Source organism: Macaca mulatta, chromosome 5 (assembly GCF_049350105.2).
Source record: "Macaca mulatta isolate MMU2019108-1 chromosome 5, T2T-MMU8v2.0, whole genome shotgun sequence".
Lineage (NCBI taxonomy): Eukaryota > Metazoa > Chordata > Mammalia > Primates > Cercopithecidae > Macaca > Macaca mulatta.
In genome coordinates this window covers 192,125,933-192,148,383 of record NC_133410.1, presented here as the reverse complement: position 1 = coordinate 192,148,383, position 22,451 = coordinate 192,125,933, and the positions used below count along the sequence as shown (strand labels likewise).

Here is a 22,451-nt window from a genome sequence, read left to right as displayed (position 1 = left end):
GACATTTTGAAAATCTTCAACAATACTTTAAGGAAGTACACAAACTGGTAAGATTTTAGCATCTTTATATTTCCTACTATTTATAAAAGTGAACACCTGGAAAAAATCAAGACACTCAAGAAAAAAGCTTACTCATTTGTAAATATGATAGCTGGTATATTTAATACTGTATATTATAAATATAAAACAGTACCTGAACATACAGCATATTTGCATATTTCATATAAACTTCTATTTTGCCTTTAACAACAAGCACAGCACTCAGAATGCGCAGAGCATCTCATTAGTCAGGGTGGACTCTTCCAGGCGTTAAGACACATCTGTTCTCTAATTGTGCCCTTGTTCGTTACAAAGTATTTCCTGACTTTGGAGGGGCATCTCTGCTATCCCTCTGACAGTGGAGGACTGGACTCTCACTGAAGCATAGTTTTGCCTGGGTGTTTTGTTCGCTCATTTAAAAACCCGATGAACTTTTCCAACTCTGATTTGACTGAATGAATAAAAAAGTCTAGGTAATTTAAAGTATAGAAACAAAATTGTATCTAAACACACCAAAGGTTAAGTATAGTCTATGCAAAATCAAAATTTCTACAAAACTTCACTGACAGAAAAATGGACTGTTAGTATTAGTACAGTGAAGTCTTCACCTGGCCTCACACTGACACACACACACACACACACACACACACTCATCAGTAATAAGGGGACATCTTTAAGTTTTTCAGAAATTATAACATATTATAATACAGTCCAAGGATTTGTGGACTTTTGTTTTATAAGAACCCACATGTCTGATCTCAATGATGTCACAAGGGTAACCCACCTTTATAGGTAGTTGTACTTAAGGTGCTTAAAAATTCACTATTACCAAAACAACAGGGGCCACAGTCAGCTTTACTCAGTTCATTCATAAGAACCAAAGGTACAGCTCTCCGTCTCGTGGCCGCAGTTTTGTGTCAACATAAACACCACAGGATATGGCCTGTACCTGTTTGAGACCTGAGAACATGAAGGCATCACTGGGCTCCACAGAAATCTCCACATCTTGAACGAAGTCGGTCTTATTCTGTAGGTGATACTTGACAGGTAAGGACTCTCTGACACGCCCAAATGACGGCAGATCTACAGACAAAGATGACACATTTCTCTTGGTTTCAAAAATAGCTCACCACTTATGGCTTCGTTTTGTAAATGAATCTCATTCTACGGACATAGTATCATTTAAATTAATGGTGTTACTGTACTCTCGCCAGATAAGACAAATTCTTTGATCGGACAACAGCAATAGGACTATGATAAAACAGGCTAAGGAAATAAGTGTCCTTCTAAAAATGACTGGCCCAGACAGGGTCCTGGCTATCAGGAACTGAATTATATTTTAGGGATCATTTTTTAAATCCATAAAAGATTTCCCAAAATACCAATCATGGTTCCTAAACTAGAATAAGCAAAAGCTGTGTTTTAGTGAAGTTGTAAGTAAAACTTCATTCATTCGTTTGTGGATACACTGTTGTTTGGTGTGTGTGTGTGTGTGTGTGTGTGTGTGTGTGTGTGTGTGTGTGTGTGTGTTCTGGCAGTTCTGCCGTTTCATTTTTCCTAGGATACAAAAGTATGGAATGCTTCCTGAATCTGAGTGTCATCCTTGCACAGGGCCATGCTAATCTCTGCACCATTCCCATTCTAACATATATGCTACTGGTGAGCACTACACCCAGGTTTTGTAAATTAGAGACATCAGGATAACCAAACAGTTGATAAAGGGAAGTTTCTCTTGATAAAGTATTCCAGTAAAGAAAGAATGATGGACAGATCCTACCTGCCTCCTAGTGGGAGCATATACCATTAACTATGAAGCATTCTTGCCAAAAACTTGACCCTGAATCTGATCAAGCCTACAGACAGGCTGCCAATTCATAGCAACAGAGAAACATCGAAAAATAACACCATGTAATCTGCAAAATCCAGGCCATGGGAAACTCTATAGGACAAATAACTTAGTTTCTTCAGCAAGGAAGACATAGGGGGAGGGAGAAGGACAAAGTGGTAGAGAAAGTGGTACTGGAAGAGGTGATGGAGGGGTTAATGGTCAAGGAGGAGAGGAGAAAGGGCATGGGGGAGGGAGAGATAGTCAGCTTACCAGCTTATATATAGGTTATAGCTGTATAGTATAAGACTTATCCATCAATTACAGTGTATAGACCTCAAAATAAACTGAAAAACCATCCAGAGTTAACTAGGAAAATTTCAACATTGGAATTTGATGACATTAAGACACTACTGCTAATTTTTAAAGTTGTGATAATGGTACTGTCATTATATATTTTTAAAAAGCTATTATTTTTAAGTCAGGCATATGAAAGTATTTATGGCTTGAAATGGAATCTGGGATTTGTTTCAAAATAACAGGGGTAGGAGGAGTGTGTAGAAGTAGAGATGAAACAAGACTGGCCATAACCTACTTTTACAAATGTTGAAAAACTTTCATAATAGAATGTTAAAATAACTAAACTCTTAGAAGTTAAAATAACTATTGTTACTGGGTCCTTCTTATCAAGTAAAATTTGAATTCCGCTACCTGCATTCACATGGAGAGGGATATTTTCCACAATCACATGTGGCAGAGTGATGACAGTTCTGATGACAGGGATGTTCTCCATTGCTGAGGTCCTGTGGCAGAAGAGGTCATCTTTTTAAACTCACATTTTATGAAAGAAGCTCATCAAAAACAGGAAACGTGTATTCAACAACTAGTTTCAAAGGAACTATGTTACTTATCCATTTCCCAAAACATTATTATTATCATTATTACTATTATTATTTTGAGATGGGAGTCTCACTCTGTCGCCCAGGCTGGAGTGCAGTGGCGCGATCTTGGCTCACTGCAAGCTCCACCTCCCAGGTTCCCGCCATTCTCCTGTCTCAGCCTCCCGAGTAGCTGGGACTACACAAGCCGCCACCACACCCGGCTAATTTTCTTTTTTCTTTTGTGTTTATAGTAGAGACGGTGTTTCACCGTGTTAGCCAGGATGGTCTCGATCTCCTGACCTCGTGATCTGCCCACCTCGGCCTCCCAAAGTGCTGGGATTACAGGCATGAACCACCGCTCCTGGCCTTTTTTTTTTTTTTTTTTTTTTGAGACAGTCTCGCTCTCTCACCCAGGCTGGAGTGCAATGGTTCAATCTTGGCTCACTGCAACCTCTGCCTCCTGGGCTCAAGTGATTCTCCTGCCTCAGCCTCCTGAGTAACTGGGATTACAGGAGCATGCCACCATGCCCAGCTAATTTGTGTATTTTTAGCAGAGATGAGGTTTTGCCATGTTGGCCAGGCTGGTCTCAAACTCCTGACCACAGGTGATCCACAAGCCTCAGCCTCCCAAAGTGCTGGGATTATAGGCGTGAGCCACTGAACCTGGCCTCCCAAAACATTATTAATGGAAACAGTTTTGTGAAGTTAAGAACTTTTAAAATCACACTTCTGAATATTTCCAATTAACAAACTGTTATAACCCAGGGCTGCTGTGTGTTACCAGCGGGGGTAAGTCAGGAGGTGTGTGAGACTGTCAATCATGATGCACACCATTTAATACAGTGTTTTGGTAGCAAGGCTTTCTCAATTCAGGAACAATTCAGTGATTTACGTTATGACATAAATTCCTTAACTCACTGAGGAAGGTTTACAGGCGGGCCCCAGACCACTCTGAAGAGCACTGTTGTAACTCACTACAAGTATATGGTAGAAACTGAAGAACTAAAAGTATTTTACTATCAACAAACATAGTGGTGCTCCAATATTTATGGAGCTGAAGTAATATCATGAAACTGTTAAATATTTTCCCTGTGGAACAGTTAAAGTGGGAACTACAGGGGTGGTGCCAGGGAAATCCCTTGAGAGTCTAAGGGTGGAGCAGCTGACATGACGTGCAAACTATCACAGAGCAAAAGCAACAGGCAAAGCATCTAAGCTTCATCAATAATAAATGAATATATCTCTGCGGTAATACTGTAGTATGATGGAATAATTCAGCAGTGCCTTTAAAATGCTGTTTTGACACCTACAAACAAATAAATAAAACTAAACATCAATATGGTAAATTCAGGAATGGGGAAAAGACAAGTTTATTTACTTCTCAATAAAATTACCTATTTCTCCATCCTTAAAAAGTTTCTGCTTTGGTTTCTAACATGGTAAATATTTATGCATATAACTCACATAAATAAGCTGTTTAGGGTTCTCAATGATTTTTCAAAGTGTAAAGGTGTCTTGAGACCAAAAAGTTTGAGAACTGCTGCCCTACAGTTGTCTTTTTATTTTCTGCCTTTGTCAGGTTTAGGTATGGGTGCTCTTCACGAACAAACCCAGGGAATTTTCCTTCTTGTTCTATGCTTTGCATATAATGTATAACATGAAAACAATAAATCATACCATGTAATTACATATACTAAACATATACTCTTTGAAGGTAATTTCATGAATTTCCTCCAGTTACTGGGTTTTTAGGTTAAAAAATTTTCCCTTAGTCAATTTTGATAATTTATAACTTTTCTGTGACAGCCATAACATTCAGATCTTCCACTCATTATTCTGAGTTGTATAAACATTCCCTTAAAACTAATATCTGCCAGGTGCGGTGGCTCACATCTATAATCTCAGCACTTTGGGAGGCTGAGGCAGGTGGCTCACGAGGTCAGGAGATCGAGACCATCCTGGCTAACACGGAGAAACCCCATCTCCACTAAAAATACAAAAAATTAGCTAGGTGTGGTAGTGGGCGCTTGTAGTCCCAGCTACTAGGGAGGCTGATGCAGGAGAATGGCATGAACCCGGGAGGCGGAGCTTCCAGTAAGCAGAGATTGCACCCACTGCACTCCAGCCTGGATGACAGAGTGACACTGAAACTAGGCCGCATAAAACTTAGAAACTAGGCCTCATAAAAAAAGAACTTAAAAAAATTAACACCAGGTGGCTCTGGATAGGGTCCCACCCTGCCTCAATAGGGTCCCACCTTGATAGGGTCCCACCCTGCCAATTCCGGGAAACAACCTCATGGGGTCCCACCCTGCCCACCCTGCCAATTCCGGGGGTCCCACCCTGCCTCGAAGTTCCCGGAATCAACAACTCCAGGAAAAAACCTCATAAGGTCCTGCTCTAACCAATTAGAACAAGACACCTTGCTCAGGCCATAGACAGACCCAATTACCACGCGCCTAAAGCTTTGTTTGAATTTCGCGCCCTAAGCTGTGTTTGAACTTGTGTTTGCCTATATAAACAGTCTGTAACAAGCAGTCAGGGTCCCAGGGCCAACTTAGAGCTTGGGACCCTAGCGCGCTAGTAATAAATAACTCTCTGCTGTGAATCTCGTGTCGGTGATCCTTCGCGGCGACCCCTGCCCAGGAAGGAATCGACAGTTCGGTTCCAACAACACTCCGTCTCACAACAAAAACAAAAACAAAAACAAAAAAAAACTACTGGCCAGGCGCGGTGGGTCATGCCTGTAATCCCAGCACTTTGGGAGGACGAGGCAGGTGGATCACAAGGTCAGGAGATTGAGACCATCCTGGCTAACACAGTGAAACCCCGTCTCTACTAAAAATACAAAAAATTAGCCAGGCGTGGTGGCGGCGCCTATAGTCCCAGCTACGCAGGAGGCTGAGGCAGGAGAATGGTGTGAATCCAGGAGGCAGAGCTTGCAGTGAGCCCAGATGGCGCCACTGCACTCCAGCCTGGGCGACAGAGCGAGACTCTGTCTCAAAAAAAAAAAAAACAAGAAACAAAAAACTAGTATCTTCTGACTCCTTTCTCATTTTTCTCATTTTATTCTGTTTTAAAATTTCTGAAAATAACTAAGCCACACCAAGAGGATACACATGAATATCATGTATCTACTTCCCAGTCTAAGAAAGAAATTACAATGATACAATTGAATCTTCCTGCAGAGCTGCTTGTATCCCCCTACCCCAAAGGTAACCACTATCCTGAATTGGGTATTTATCATTCCTATGTATTTTATTCTTTTCCAAATTATGTATGTAGTCCTAAGAAATATATAGCATGTTTTTCAATGTCATATAAATGCAATTTATTCATATTTTCATCAGTAGCTTGCATGGTTCACTTTACCTTAAGATGGTGATGGTGTAGCTCTGGTTCATTCATGTCATTGATATATAGTATTCCACTCTACGAATGTGCCACAATTTATTCTCTTTTCTATTGATGGGCATTTTTGTTTTGTTTTTGTTTTTTCCCCCATTTTTTTCCTATTACAATCAATGCTGCTATGAACTTTTTTTTTAAAACAGGGTCTCACTCTGTTGCCCAGGCTATAGAGTGCAGTGGCACAATCTCAGCTCACTGAAACCTCCACTTTTTGGGCTCAAGTCATCGTCCCAACCTCAGCCTCCTGAGAAGCTGGGACTACAGGTGTGCATCAACAAGCCCGGCTAATTTTCGTATTTTTTGTAGAGACAGGGTTTCGCCATGTTGCCCAGGCTGGTCTCGAACTCCTGAGCTCCAGCGATCCTCCCACCTAGGTCTACGAAAGTGCTGGGATTACAGGTGTGAGCCACTGTGCCTAGCCCATGCACATTCTTATACACACACCCTTTGTGTACAGATTTAGTTTGGCTAAAATTTCAATAGCACAGAAGTCACAAATTGTGACAAGCACAAATTCAGGTTTAATTATCTTTTTCAGCTTTGTGTTCATATCCACATGACTTCTGCTCTTCAGAATGACAGAAACCCTCAAATATTAAGTGACAAAGATGAAAAAGAAAGGTATCAGAATAACAAAGACATTGAAGAAAAGACAGGATTGACATAATTCTTACCTTTTCCAAGAGATAATGTAATGCCCGGTTGCTACTCCACCTTCAACATTTCCAAGAGATGGGCACCGAAGACAAAAGCATTCACTGGCACTCTCTCCAGTCTGTAAGACAACTACAGGGAAGAGTCTTTTCACTCTTTATGCAATGGTTTCATCCATGAAAGGAGAGTTTCACATCCAAGTAATAGAACAAAGAACATCTCACCCACTATATGTTATTTGTAGAGACTTAGAAAGTAGGGCTCAGAGATGTTAAATGACTTTTTCAAGGTCACAAAGTCCACTGTTTTTGCTAATGTATCAATATTCCATCACAATAAAATCCAATTAGGCAGCTGTGTATCTGCGAGAAAGTCCTAAGGAAACTAATAAATGCGAAAAGCTTTGAGACAGAATCAATATTTTATGGTGATTGTTTTTCTTTTTCCAGATTATTTCATGCCTCCAAAGTAAACACTTTGGGGTAGAGAAAAAGAAAATAGAAAATTTCAGTTACTCTTAAAGTACTCAAAATATCATTCCAGAAAATCGTGGCTTTCTCTGAGTAAATACATACAGGTTGACCATCCCTAATCTAAAAATCTGAAACCAAAATGCTTCAAAATCTGACATGTTTTGAGTGCCAACATGACACGCAAAAGTTATTCCAAAAGGAAATGCATCCAGGTGTGGTGACTCACTCCTGTAATCTCACTTGGGGGGCCAAGGCAGGAGGACTGCTTGAGCTCCGGGAGTTTGAGACCAGCCTGGGCAATACAGGGAGCCCTCGTCCCTGTAAATAATTTTAAAAGTAGCCAGGTGTGGTGGTGTGCACCTGTGGTCCCAGCTACTTGGGAGGCTGAGGTGGGAGAATAGCTTGAGCCCAGGAGTCCAAGGCTACAATGAGCCATGATCCTGGCACTGCACTCCAGCCCAGGCGACAGAGTGAGACCCTGGCTCCAAAATGAAAATAAAAATTTTTTTTTAAAAGAGGAAATGTTCTTTAAAGCATTTCAGATTTCAGATTTTTAGATTAGGGATGTTCACCCACTAAGTATAATGCAAATATTCCAAAATCTGAAAAATCCAAAATCTGAAACACTTTTGCTACCAAGAATTTCGGGTAAGAGATGCTCAGCCTGTATTACTAATAGCACTCATACCACCTCAATACTGCCTCACATGGCTATTCACCTCTGGGCAAGAATGCTTTCCTCCTGCCAATTTTATAGTAAATTCCCTGATGACAAGATAAGCACACATTCAAACCAAGTCTTCTCCACCTTTCAGCTCTTCAGAGGCTGCAATGTCTCACCTTTAAACGCAAGCAGGCAATAGTACTCATTTAACGGCAATTTTAGCAATCTGTGAGTGAAACTCCGAAGTAATAACAACAACAAAGTTTCTAAACATTAGGTTATTTGTATGGTTTTCTAATGAAGAAGGTTGTGACAGATGAATGGAGTTCTGACTGTGGACAGATAACAGCAGTGAAAGGGAAAAAAGCTGGATCAACCTTTGCTTTAATTATTTTTAAACAATGTTAAAGACTTGGAAATGATATTGTAGCCCAGGAAATAAAATACACATCAATTTGAGCCTCTAGAGATCACCTTTTAAAAAACCTGGGCCATTCATATTAAACTCTACCAAAGTTCTCTTTAATTCTAAGAAGTTAAACAAAATGATCACGATGTTTATGAACAATTAACATTAGGGTCAATTTGTGAGAAAGAAGTGCTACACTGCTACTTTTGAAGACAGGGGAAGGAGCCACACGCCGAGGAGTGCAGGTGGCCTCTAGAAGCTGGAGAAGGCAAAGAAACAGATTTTCCCTGAGAGCCTCCAGAAGGAATGCAACCAGGCTGACACCTTGTTTTTTGGACTTCTAACCTGTAGAACATTAATATAGTTGAATCTGTGTCATTTTAAGCCACTAACTTTGTGGTCATTTGTTAGAGCAGCAGTAAGAAACTAATATACTGGAAGTTCAAGCCAGAGATTTAGTAAACACTTATTAGCTAAGTACTACGATGCTGGCAATATGAAGATGAATAAGACACAGCTCAGGTTCTAAGGGAACACACAGTCTAGTAAGGGAGACATATGTACAAATAAGTAATTGCAATATAATGTAAGTGTTACAACGTAGGTATGTACAAAACACCATGGGAGTAAAGAAGGAAGAGTACTTAGCCCTGCTTGGGAGGAATAAGAAGTTCAAGTTTACATGAGCCCTGAAGAGCTCATGAATCTCTCAGATTCAAGCCAGAGTTCAACAGCTTGAAAAAGATGAAGGTTTTAGACAAAAGTTCCAAATATATGTCCAAAAGTAGCTGGGGGCAATGTTTGACGAATGCCCTAAGTTTGTCTTGGTTGAAAACTGGGAGAGAACAAAGGGCAATAGACAGCCTCGGGTAGAGGCAGCTGGGAAGGTCAGCCAGAGCCTGACCAGGTGAGGTCCAGTGTGTCACAAACTCTAGTGGCAATATGAAAGGCAGGCTACAGAAGAGAATGACTGCCAAGGAAGAAAATGGTTAAGGACCTACTTCTATAGACGAGGTGAGAGAAATGGTGAGGATGGCACTGAGAATGGAGATGAAAAGCTGGATTGAAAAAATGTATAGATGTGGGTGTGAAGGATGGATGTGGGTGTGAAGGATGGATGTGTGTGTGAAGGAGTGTAGTTTTTCCTGCAGTTTCCAGCTTGGATCAAGTGTACGTATAACAACCCCTCCAACCGGACGAGGGAATGCAGGCAGCCTAAGGTCGTGTGGCAGCTGAAGACTTGCAGACAAAGAACAAGAGAACCAACGTCAGGATACTGGAAATGACCAACGCTGAAAGAAAAGGAATCAGCAAGAATGGACAAATAACCAGCTTCTGTTGAGCTGTTAGAAAATGAGCACTGACTTAAGATATTTCATATTTTCTCATATATATTACTTAGTTATTTCACATACATCATCCTCTTTGACTCTAAGAAGTGATGAAAGGAACCATCCAAGTTCCTTTCAAAAGAGCAAGTGGTAGGGCTGAGAACTGAATCCAGTTCAGTCTGACCCTAAAGCTCATTACTCCCAATTAGCACAATAAGGAAAAAGGGAAGGAGACAGAAAAACAAAGTAGGACAGAGACAATGATTTCCAAACACACAAGCGAAAACCAAGTTTCAAGGAGAGATGGAAAAAAACTCATGAAGACATTGTGAAAGCAAAATGTATTATTAGTACTTTTTGAAACCAGAAAGGTGGTGTCCTGGGTTTCAATCAGTCTTACAAATTGTTTTACTTGGGTGACTCAGAACATTTATCTCCTTCTTTTCTATATTTTCCAAAGTTTCTTCAATAAATACCTTTTCTCATTTCAAGTTATGAAAAACAGTAAACATTGAGAGTCAATGAGAAAAAAAATTTTAAAAATTCAAAAATGAAAAAAGAATTCTTTTGGTGAAGTGCATTTTCAAAGTATAACTTCCATAGAGTAGGAAAAAAATCTGACCTTTTAAAATCAGGTATACTCAAGCAAATGGTATTATAAATGACACTAATTCCACCCTAATTTCATATGCATTTGCTTTCACGAGTGCAGGTCTCAAGTTCCCTCACTTAGAAAAAGTTAATTAACTCTTCCATTGCAAGAGTACACACACACACACACACACACACACACACACACACACACACGCACGGACACAATTCTCCTGCTCTTTTAAGCGGGAATGAACCAGACTCACCATTGTCCACCTGAGACTCTAGCTGGTCCACTGTGGTCATGGACGGAGCAAGCTGGAGCTCACTGGACACAACAGTGAGGGCCCAGGGTGAGGCACTTAAGAGGTCCGTCATCAACAGAAAGGGGATGTCAGCATAAACCCTTTCCAGGTGCTCAAACTGTCACAAATGAAGATAAAAGGTCTGTCAGGAATTACATTAATCCATTTTATCATTTCAGTCCATTTCTATAACCTAAATGATTTCCAGTTTGCCTCACAGAAACATACCTTGGTAGAAACAAATTTAACCGCAACATCAAATGGAAAAACTGTTTCGATTGTTACAGTTTCATCCTGCAAGAAAATGTAAAGGGCACATTCAATGGATTTTCTAAATCTTTTTGTATAAAGTTTTAAAAAACACAATCTATCACTGATCAATAATAATCCCAAATTATACATACTAAGAAGTAAAGGCCTTTCTTTTAGATAACATTTGTAAACATTTGTGTCGAAAGAACTGAGTACTATTTTTTTTTTTTTTTTTTTTTTTTTTTTTGAGACAGGGTCTCACTCTGGCAACCAGGATGGAATACAGTGGCACCATCACAGATCACTGCAGCCTCGAACACGTGGGCTCAAGTGATCCTCTTGAGTAGCTGGGACTACAGGCGCACACCACCATGCCCGGCTACCATATTTTATTTGTTTAGAGATGGGGTCTTGCTATGTTGCTCAGACTAGTCTTGAACTCCTGACCTCAAGGGATCCTCTTGCCTCAGAACCCCAAAGTGCTGGTATTAAAGGAGTGAACCACAGCACCCGGTTAAAGTGTTTTCTTACACATTATTTATCTCTGGATCTAATGAAGTAGGCAGGGCAGGCATCGTCACCATTTTACAGAGGAGGAATCAGATGTTCCAAAAAGCTAGTGTCTTCCTTTTGTCTAAGTTCTTACTACACCTCAACTCAAAATGACTAATAAGATAATAATAATGTAATGTGACAGACACTGCTATCATCACTATACATGTATTATATAATGTTCATAATCACAGAAGGAAACAAGTGCTATTATGATTGCCACTTTAAGATGAGGTCACATAGCCGGAAGGTAACAAAGGCACAGAAGCAGAACTGAAACTGGTCATGGAGCCTACACTCTTAACCAACATGCTACATCTCCTTTCTAAAAGAGTCTGTTAGAAAAACAATGAGGGATGGGCATGGTGGCTCACACCTGTAACCCCAGCACTTTGGGAGGCTGAGGTGGGCACATTGCTTGAGATCAGGAGTTTGAGACCAGCCTGAGTAACATGGCACAACCCTGTCTCTACCAAAAATACAAAAAATTTGCTGAGTGTGGTGGTGCACACCCATAGTACCAGTTACTCAGGAGGCTGAGATGGGAGGATGGCTTGAACCCAGGAGGTGGAGTTTGCAGTGAGCCAAGATCATGCCACCACACTCCAAGCTGGGCAACACAGTGAGACCCTATGTCAAAATTAAAAAAAAAGAAAAAAGAAAATAAAATCGGGTTATTTCATCTTTCAAATCAAATAACACAACCTCCTGGTAAGAAACCTTTAAAAAAGGTCATACTGGTTAAAAGCTCAGGCTGTAATGCCAGACAGAGCCGAATTTTAATCCTGGCTCAATACATACTTACTAGCTCTGAGACCCTGAACCTAATGATGTGACCTTGGGAAAGTTATACAGGTTATCTGAAATGCTTGGGGCCAGAAGTGTCTCCGATTTTCTGGATTTTGGAGTATTTGGATTATACTCACTGGCTGAGCATTCCAAATCCAAAACGCTCCCGGGGGCATTTCCTTTGAGTGTCATGCTGGCTCTCAGAAAGTTTCCGATTTTGGAAAATCTGAAAATCCAGAAAGTTTTGGATTTTGAATTTTCAGATTTGGGATGCTCAACTCATGCAGTCTCTGTCAGTCCCAGTTTCATAATCCTCGGGGTTGTTAGAAAAACCAGATGAGACAATAGATATAATGTGCTGAGATTGGCACCCTTATCTCCTGAGTTACCACATAGGACTCTATGTATTATACCAGGCTATGAGACATTTTCAACAGTACATTACATGCCTTCTTCTCTCCCACTTGGAAGATACTAACAATTTTGAGATGGTTTTCTTTCCTAAAGACTTGTAAATAGCCCACAGCCCAGACTCTGTGCAGTAACAAAACTACAAATCCCCACATTGCTAGGCCTTCTGCTCTGCTGGGTTGAGGACCCAATTCCTAAGAGAAAACTAAGACAACATCACTGTCAGGACCAAGAAGATACTAAGTATCATAACGTTCTATTAACAAAAGAGAACATAAACATTATATACAGCACAGTTAAATCTACTTAGAAACATGGCCTGTTCAAAATCTCTAGAAATAGAAAAGAGACCAAAAAGAAATACAAAGAGTTAGCAGTTGCCTTCGAGTTGTGAACTGTAACTGTGATCGTTCGTATTTTCACTTTTATGTGCACTTACCAAAAACAATTTTTACCAGTATTTTTTAATAACAGAAAATTTTTTTTCAAAGGGAGACCTCCTTTTCTCCAGAACCTTCTATATATAAGTCAACTTACAGATTTTATCTCATGTGTGATTTGCTTGAGATCTCAAATCTGTTGATCTTCTATATGAAAAGCCGTATAGGCCAGGCACAGTGGCTCACGCCTGTAATCCCAGCACTTTGGGAGGCCAAGGTGGGCAGATCAGCTGAGGTTGCGAGTTCAAGACCAGCCTGACCAACAGGGAGAAACCCCGTCTCTACTAAAAATCCAAAAAATTAGCTGGACGTGGTGCTGCATGCCTGTAATCCCAGCTACTCGGGAGGCTGAGGCAGGAGAATTGCTTGAACCCGGGTGGTGGAAGTCGCAGTGAGCCGAGATCGTGCCATTGCACTCCAGCCTGGGCAACAAGGGCAAAACTCCGTCTCAAAAAAAAAAAAAAAAAAAAAGCCATATAAGCCAATTTTCTGTTTAATGTTTGAGCAGTGAATGCCAGCCTCAACAAAACTCAATATAAGTGATTTTTTTAAAAGTTTAAAATTTATAACAGACTATAAGCAGCCAAGCTGCTTATTTCATAGGTACACTAAAATAACACAGAATGGAACTACTCCACATATGACGCTTCATAAAGTAGTTATAAAAAAAATACCTTGTGGCACTTGCAAACAATTTCTTTTTCTTCAGCGGTTATATTGATCAGATAAGAAACATATACAAGAAACATTCTCGAACCCACTGTTCCACAGCGAACATACAACATTTTTTCCAGCTGTAACAAAATAAATGTTGTAATTTAATATTTCATTTTACAGATATTTCCTCTTGATATATATTCTAGGATAGTGTTCCCACCTTCTAGAGCTTATCTATACCAACTGGCTAAATTCCTTACCACTTTTACAGAACGTTACAATGTAACTGACCAAAGCCGCCATTGTAGAAGAGCCCTCTGATTACACTCTGGCCAGAGCATAAGGGTGGGATCATTACTGCTGCATCTTTTAGAGATTATTACTCTCAACTTCCAAAACAGTTTTGTATCTAGTTTGGAAGCAGAAGTTGACTGAGAAGTTACTGCACTAAAGTTACAAACAATGGTTATTTTATTAGCCAACTAATTCATGGTAAGCATGTTTTCTAAATTCCCTTGCAGAAAAACTGCTTAAGACATTTTACATACTTAAATGTGTAAAATGTGTATGAAATGTTCATTAGTTAAATCACTTTTTCAGTCCGAGAATATGCTGTTAAAATGCTCTAAACTGTTAAAAACTCACTATATATTTAAAACTACAAACTAATCGATTTCCTCTTCAATCCCAGTTGACCAAGTTTACCTGTTCCCCTGGATGTAAGTCTCCAACAGGAATGTCAGTGAGTAAAGCTGGGTAGGATTCATCGCACAGTTCTGTTCCATGAAGAGTCACGTGAGTTTTCTGAGTTAAATTGGCATCCTGTCCTAAAAGAGTTAATATTGGTTCTTCAAAACAAAGAATTCAAACATTATCCCAATAATCAATACTGTGTGAAGAGCACTATGCCATACCTTCTTTTAAACAAGAGTCCTAGAGTTGACATCACTGATGCTTATTTAATGTTGGATTAATACTGATCAAACTTACAAAAAGGGATGCGTACCTGGTTTTAAGCCAGCGGTGAGCTTCACATCTCTGATTTGGGTCTTTTCATGGGATTGAACAGTCACCACCAAACAATACATTTCATTAGTCAGAGCAGGGGGCTCATGTCTCAGATGGACAGAAATGTTTGGAACTCTGGAAATGATCCTTTGAAAAGAAACCTTAGCTAAGTAACTGATTAAAAAAAAAAAAAGCAAACAAATTATTTAAATAAAGTATTTAGAAGAAATGAGAGGCTGGGTGTGGAGGCTCAGGCCTGTAATCCCAGCAGTTTGGGAGGCTGAGGCAGGAGGATCGTCTGAGCCCAGGGGTTTGAAACAAGCCTGGGCAGCATAGTAAGACCCTGATCTCCAGAAAAAATACAAAAATTAGTCAGGCATGGTGGCACCTGGCTGTAGTCCCAACTACTGGGGAAGGCAAGGGTGGCACCTGCGGTGGGAGGATCGTTTGAGCTCAGGTGGTCAAGGGTATAGTGAGTCATGATCACACCACTGCACCCCAGCCTGGGCAAGAGAGAGACTCTGTCTCCAAAAAAAAAAAAAAAAAATAGGTAAAGAAATAAGAGGGTGACCTTTAATACCAGCTTAGCAAAGCAGACTCACATCGTGCTTGCCTGAATTATAATGCTGTCCCAGTGAACTTCATTGTCAGGTAGCTTAGGTCGCCTTTTGAAAGACCGAGCTGCCTGTAAGGCTTCTTGGGAGGAAGCAGCATCTCCTCCTCCTCCCTGCCAATTTAAAACCACACATCTTCCCGTCTCATTGCCCAGAGCAAGATCCACTGAAGTAATCTAAAAAAGAAAAGGTGTCAGAAATGCCATCTCGTATGTGCTTGTCACCATCCCCTCACCAAAATTACATCGTCGACTGCTAGACCATGGAGTTCATCTAGAGACCCCCAGTGTGACAGAAGTCAGAACACCTGCTATTAAGGTCTTACTTGGGCTGGGACAGAGGCTAACTGCACTTTGGGTTCCAACTTTAAACAGGTTTCACCTTTAAAACAGAGACAATAACCTGACTTTCTATTGAGAGGCTGATTGTACAGTAGTGTTATGATTTTAGCATCTGGCATAGTCCTTGATGTAACGAATGCTCAATTAGGGGCTGCTGAATGAAATAAATATTGTGATGGCTATGGATACATTATAACCTAATTTCTGATTCCACAAATATTTTTCCTGAAAATATTTATAGTATTAGCAATAAAATGCTTTATTAATTGAATACATGTTCTATTCAACTAAAACCATTAACCAAAGGACTCAAAATAGGCTTACTCATTATAATTTATGTCTGGTAAGTTTCCTTAGGCATGAAAAAATCAAATATGCAATTAGGGCATTTAGTCAAAATCATGAATTTTTTTTTTTTTTTTAACGAATAAGCAAACAATTCTGGATACTGGTGAATAATAAAATCAACATGTTCACAGAAACTGTTATGGGAACATTGGTAGTACAACTTTATAAACTATTTATCTTAGCAATGATACCAAGTTTAGATTAGCTAACTAACCATTCCCATTCAAGTCATGAAAAACAAGCACTTAATGAGTGCTTACTGTGTGCTAATCACTATTCCAAGCAAGTTACATTAACTAGCTGATTTAATCCTCACGAAATCCTAAGAGATTAGTACTCTTAAGATCCCCATTTTACAGATGAATACACTGAGAAGACACAAAGAAGCTAAGTAACTGCCCAGGGCCACAAGCTAGTAAGCTAGAGAGCTGCAATTTAAACCCATACAGTTTGGCTCCAGAGTTTATGCTCAATAAAGATATTACCTAGATCCTGTATTTCTAAAAGGCATTTCAATTATCTATACTATATCAATCTTTAAAATATATATGCTCATTTTTCTTTAAGAATATGTACTCAGTAATGTTTAAACATCAAAAGATATTCAGTCTGAATAACATAAAAAATATATTTGCTATATTACACAATATACATTGTTTAAAACTCCTTAACTGATTATGTAGTCATTAAAAAACAATATTGGTTTATGTACTAACAAGAAATAATATCTAATATACACTATCAAGTGATAAAAGCCAGCTATAGTTTATTACATGTATTCTCAATTTTTTAATTGAAAAAAAATTTATACCACAAATAGTTCACAGAAAAATGTCTGGAAGGAAACCTCCCAAACTATTATGAATGGTTTTCTTTAGGAAGTCCAGGTAGAAGATTTTCATTTTTTACTTAATAAGCTTTTGTATTATTTAAAATATTCTGATATAAACATGCTTTTATTATTAAAAATATTTATATTAAAAAATATTAAAAAATAAACAAATTTCATAACTAACCTCAATTTTCTTTCCCACATCTTCAGTTTTCGCAACAAACTTAAATAACAGTTTTCTTGTTTTACCAGGAACTAGGCACATCTTTCCTTGAGTCGGATTTTCTAAAACTTCGTTTGCTTTGGATGCTTCTTCTATTACACAGAACTGGTTGTATTCCTGAAAGAGGTGAAGAGAGGTCATCAGATGTCAGATGTCTGCCAACACTAAATGCCAAGTGCTTTGGAGCTCATTCGGTTTTAACTCCACAAACACTGAAGCATTATGAAGGGTTACTAATAAAAGGAAGTATTTTTATGCCAAATAGAGGCACTTATCCACTCACTACTGCCATAATAAAACAATTCACTACACATGAACTGCTTTTTGAAAATATTTAGATACCGCTCTCCCAGAGAAACAGTTTGTTCTTTGCTGTGCTGGACACTACTGCTTATCACCTCCTTTTCTTGAAGAGTCTTTTTTTACTTGGCTTCTGTGATGCTATAATCTTTAGGGTTTCTCGTACCGCTTAGTTACTTCCTGTTTTTCCCACCTGGAGTGCAGTGGCACGATCTCGGCTCACTGCAGCCTCAACCTTTTGGACCCAAGGGATAGTCCCACCTCAGTCTCCAAAGTAGGTGGGACCATGGGCATGTACCATCACACTCGATTAATTTTTCTATTTTTTGTAGAGATGGGGTCTCACTATGTTGCCAAGGCTGGTTTCAAACTTCCTGGGCTCAAGTGATCCTCCTGCCTCAGCCTCCAAAAGTGTTGGGATTACAGGCGTAAGCCACCAAGCCCAGCCCCATTCCTTTGCTTTCTTTCACGTCTTCATTTCTCTCTACGTTCACTTCATTGGAAAATGTATTTGTTTCCACATACACCACACCATTGTTGCTAGTATCTCTCACATACAGTTGTCCTATTCTGTCTTATTTCCTTAATTACAAGCTTATATCCACAACTGTCTAGAGGACATGTCCACTACCACCTGAAACTCAGCATGTCCCAAAGTGAAAGTGCATCTGCCTTCCCAGAAGAGAACAATCCTCACAGATGAGTAAAGGAAGACACCTTTCATGTTTCCATCTATGGAATCACCATTCTCACCTGTTCAATAAATATCAAGACCTTTCAAAGAGCCATCTTCAATCCCAGCATATAAATTACCTTTATAGAAACTCTTACACAGTTCAAGTTTTATACTTTCCCACTAATTTTCATTTCTATTCCATGCTTATAAAACCTACTCTACTTTTTGTCTTATGGTTTATATTGTGAATTTCTTTTCTTTTAAGACAGAATCTCACTCCATCGCCCAGGCTAGAAATGCAATGGCACAATTTCAGCTCATTACAACCTCTGACTTCCAGGTTCAAGCAATTCTCATGCCTCAGCCTCCCAAGTAGCTGAGACTACAGGCACCCACCAACAAGTCCAGCTAATTTTTATACTTTTAGTAGAGATGGAGTTTCACCATGTTGGCCAGGCTGGTCTCGAACTCCTGACTTCCAGTGATCCTCCCACCTTGGCCTCCCAAAGTGCTGGCATTATAGGCATAAGCCACTGCGCCTGGCCTGTATTTTGAATTTCAAATAAGATATATTCAGAATATAATCTAAACTTTAAAACTAATTGCTTTACATTCCATTTTAGAGTTTTTATTAGTTTTTAATTGTAGTAGTTTATGTTTTTTGTTTAAAAAAAAAAAAAAGGAAAGAAAAGAAATGAAATAGTTGGCTATTAAGGGAAAAGTAAAATAAGAGCCCCATACTTCACTTGAGCCCAGGAGTTTGAGGCTGAGATGAGCTATGATCACATCACTACACTCCAGCTTGTGCAACAGAGTATCTTTAAAAAAAAAAAAAAAAAGAGTCCTTGTTTTGACCCTCTAATTTCATAATGAACAAAACAAACGAACACACACACAAAAAACCCTGCCATTCTTCCCTTGCGGAGCTTAGATTCTAGTGAGGAAAACAGATAATTTACCAAATAATCACACAGACAATGGTGAAACCAGTGTGATTAGTACCACTAAGGCTATGAGAGCCTGGCTAAGTGACTCAGTCATGTAAGTCAGGGGAGGCCTCCTTGAAGAAGTGATGCTTTTAAGTGAGAAAAGGCAAGGAGGAATGAACTAGTCGGAGAGGAGGGCAAACCAGTTCAAGCAGAGGAAAGGGCATGTATAAGAGCTTCTGTCCTTCATTCATGCTATCCCCACTTTTCAGCCACTATATGTACTCGGCAATGCAGATTTATCTATTTTTAAATGCCTCTTGTATCCCTAAATCTCCATTCCCAACACCAGCATCTTAATTCCAACACTTGTACTTTTGTACGTGGATTAATATAAAGAGCCTCTATTTGGCTTCCATGATATTGTTTCTATTTTGCTACTAAAGTTTCTTAAAACTTTAAGAATAAATTTCATGCTCTTGATTTAAAATTCTGAAACTGGGCCAGGCATGATGGCTCACACTTATAATCCCAGCACTTTGGGAGGCTGAAGTGGGTGGGCTCCTTGAGCCCAGGAGTTCGAGACCAGCCTGGGCAAAAGAGCAACACCCCCATCTCTATTAAAAAAAAAACACAAAAATTAGCTGCACAAGGTGGCATGTGCCTGTAGTCCCAGGTCCTCAGAGGAGGCTGGGGTGGGAGGATCACTTGAGCCTGGGAGAGTAAGGCTGCAGTAAGTCAAGATGGAGCCACTACACTCTGCCTGGGAGATAGAGTGCGACCTGGTCTCAAAAAAACAAAAAACAAAAAACCACACACACACACACACACACACAACAAAATAAAATTCTCAAACTGATTAGAGGAAAACCCTGGGTAAGGGTCTGAAGTTGAATAAAACATACTGATCTTCAGGTGACCCAGCTTCATCTAATCATTTATATTACAGAGATATTTCTCATTTCTTATAAATCAAGTTCTAATAAAACAGATAACATCGTTTCTTTATCACCATCCAATAAATAAAACACAGATAAAAGAATAAATAAATCTTGACAGACATCTATTTGCTAGCCTATCCCCGCTTAACTCTTCAAGGCTCCTTTAAGCCACCTGGCCTTACTTCCCACTACCCAGCATTATAAACCCTCTCATCTAGTGAGGCTTCACTTTCCCAGAAACACAGATGGTGCACTTCTGTTTCCATGCAGCATTTTCTCATTGCCAAACATGTTCTCCCCTCCCATCTTCTGGACCTATTGTAATTTCACCTTCATTCTTGGAACTCCCTCCGTTTTCTGTGGCATCCCCGCTACAGCTGTACTTCTTTCCAGCCTACAAAACGTAATTTAGTCTTCATTACCTACTTGGACAATCTTTGATTCTGTCCTGGCCCTTGTCCCCAGAATGCCTACATTTTAATGAGGTCGACATATGCTATACTCAGATTCAGCATGTTAAGAATATCTAACTCTCAATAAATGCTTGTTGGTGAAAGATTCACTACACTTTCTGGGTAATCAAAAGATCATTATCTACTAAGTGAGTTTATAACACAGTTGTAATGAAGTACTTGACAATATACTATATAATGCTTCAAATATATTCAAATGCAGGAAATATGATACGATCCCAATTCTGCAAGAAAAAAAGTTGCTTATATATTCGTGCCCAGAAAATGTCTAGGTTATTCAAGAAGTTAACATAGAGGGTGTGTGGGAGAATGGAGTGGAAAGAAGACATTTACTTTTCACATTATATCCATCTAGTCCATTTCAATTTTTTAAATGTCAAACATAAATTAGTTTCATAACCATAAACTAGTAACATTAACTAATAATGCTGAAGTAGAATATAAACCAAATTATTTTTTAAATTTTGTTCATTCTGAACATATCTTATTTGGAATTCAAGTATACATTATAAAAAAATATAAGGCCAGATGTGGTGCCTCACACCTGCAATCCTAACACTTTGGGAGGCTGAAGTCGGTGGATCACTGGAGCCCAGGAGTTTGAGACCAGCCTGGGCAACAGGGCGAAACCCTGTCTCTACAAAAAATACAAAAATTAGCCAGACATGGGGCAGGTGCCTGTAGTTCCAGCTACTTAGGGGGCTGAGGTGGGAAGATCTCTTGAGTCCAAGTTGAGGCTACAGTGAGCTATGATTGTATCAATACACTCTAGCCTGGGCAACAGAGCGAGACCCCGTTTCAAAAAAGACAAAATTAAAAAGTATATATATATACACTGTGTGGGTACATATATATACACACAAACACAGAGAATTCTTAGACTTCATAAACATAGAATGAAAACAAAAATTGGAGTAAGCAAAATGTAAACTTGAATTGCTAGAAGTTTAGAAATATAAATGTGTGTGTGTGTGTATATATATATACATATATATAAAATTATTTTTTTTTTGAGACAGAGTCTCGCTCTGTAGCCCAGGCGGGAGTGCAGTGGCACAATCTCAGCTCACTGCAACCTCCGCCTCCCGAGTTCAAGTGATTCTCCTGCCTCAGCCTCCCGAGTAGCTGGGACTAGAGGCACGTGCCACCACGCCCAGGAAATTTTTTTGTATTTTTAGTAGAGATGGGGTTTCACCATGTTGGCCAGGATGGTCTTGATCTCTTGACCTTGTGATCTGCCCACCTCGGCCTCCCAAAGTGCTGGGATTACAGGCATGAGCCACCATGCCCTGCCCTAGAAATATATTTTTAAATAAACCTTACCAAAGTTCATTTGTTACTATGAAACCATTAAGACATAAAATTCACTAAGCTCATTTTATTTAACACAAGCTACAATAAGGTAAATGTGGTAAAAACACATGAAACGGCACAATTACCTGGTTATTAAAGCTGACACAGAGCTTGGAAAACCTAATGGGATGTGGACAATCAGCCTTCAGATAAATATCAAACTCAACGGGAACATCAACATGAAAACTTGGGGCATGAAACTTGGCTTTGCATTGTACTAGAAATAAAACACAAGGGCTGCGTTATGCACAAGCTGACACCCATGAGCCACAACATCCTGTCAACCAAATTCATTCTTCAGAAAGATACATCTGCACTGACCATTCTTCCTGACTTCCGCACTTAAGGCATTTCAAGAGACAAATGAGCTCTTTTTATTATAAAAATAAAATTTAGGCTGAGCGCAGTGGCTCACGCCTGTAATCCCAGCACTTTGGGAGGCCAAGGCAGGCGGATCTCTTGAGGTCAGGAGTTTGAGAGCAGCCTGGCCGACATGGTGAAACCTTGCCTCTACTAAAAATACAAAAATTAGCCGGGCATGGTAGTGTACACCTATAATCCCAACTACTAGGGAGGCTGAGGCAGGAGAATCACTTGAACCCAGGAGGTAGAGGTTGCGGTAAACCAAGGTCACACCACTGCCCTCCAGCCTGGGCGACAGAGCGAGACTCTATCTCAAAAAGAATAATAAATAGGCCAGGTGTGGTGGCTCATGCCTGTAATCCCAGCACT

At 39.6% G+C, this 22,451-nt stretch overlaps 1 protein-coding gene and 1 pseudogene across 2 annotated transcripts in view; both read right to left on the bottom strand.

Annotated features, from left to right (window-relative positions):
* TRAPPC11 (trafficking protein particle complex subunit 11) overlaps window positions 1–22,451 on the bottom strand; it is a 54,500-nt gene that overhangs the window by 5,974 nt on the left and 26,075 nt on the right. Inside the window, exons 18-29 of one of the 2 annotated variants that reach the window (XR_013417390.1) lie at window positions 21,806–21,936; window positions 17,012–17,167; window positions 15,295–15,482; window positions 14,691–14,839; window positions 14,390–14,511; window positions 13,702–13,821; window positions 12,314–12,402; window positions 10,812–10,877; window positions 10,545–10,701; window positions 6,831–6,942; window positions 2,576–2,667; window positions 989–1,122 (exon numbers count right to left, since the gene is read on the bottom strand). Coding sequence is in view for 1 of the 2 variants with exons in the window: in XM_015139579.3 (XP_014995065.2) it covers window positions 989–1,122; window positions 2,576–2,667; window positions 6,831–6,942; window positions 10,545–10,701; window positions 10,812–10,877; window positions 13,702–13,821; window positions 14,390–14,511; window positions 14,691–14,839; window positions 15,295–15,482; window positions 17,012–17,167; window positions 21,806–21,936 (1,427 nt within the window). In the remaining variant the exon portion in view is untranslated. The remainder of the gene's footprint in view (window positions 1–988; window positions 1,123–2,575; window positions 2,668–6,830; window positions 6,943–10,544; window positions 10,702–10,811; window positions 10,878–12,313; window positions 12,403–13,701; window positions 13,822–14,389; window positions 14,512–14,690; window positions 14,840–15,294; window positions 15,483–17,011; window positions 17,168–21,805; window positions 21,937–22,451) is intronic. The other variant, XM_015139579.3, reaches the window with a different exon arrangement.
* LOC114678522 (U6 spliceosomal RNA) lies at window positions 1,606–1,706 on the bottom strand (annotated as a pseudogene).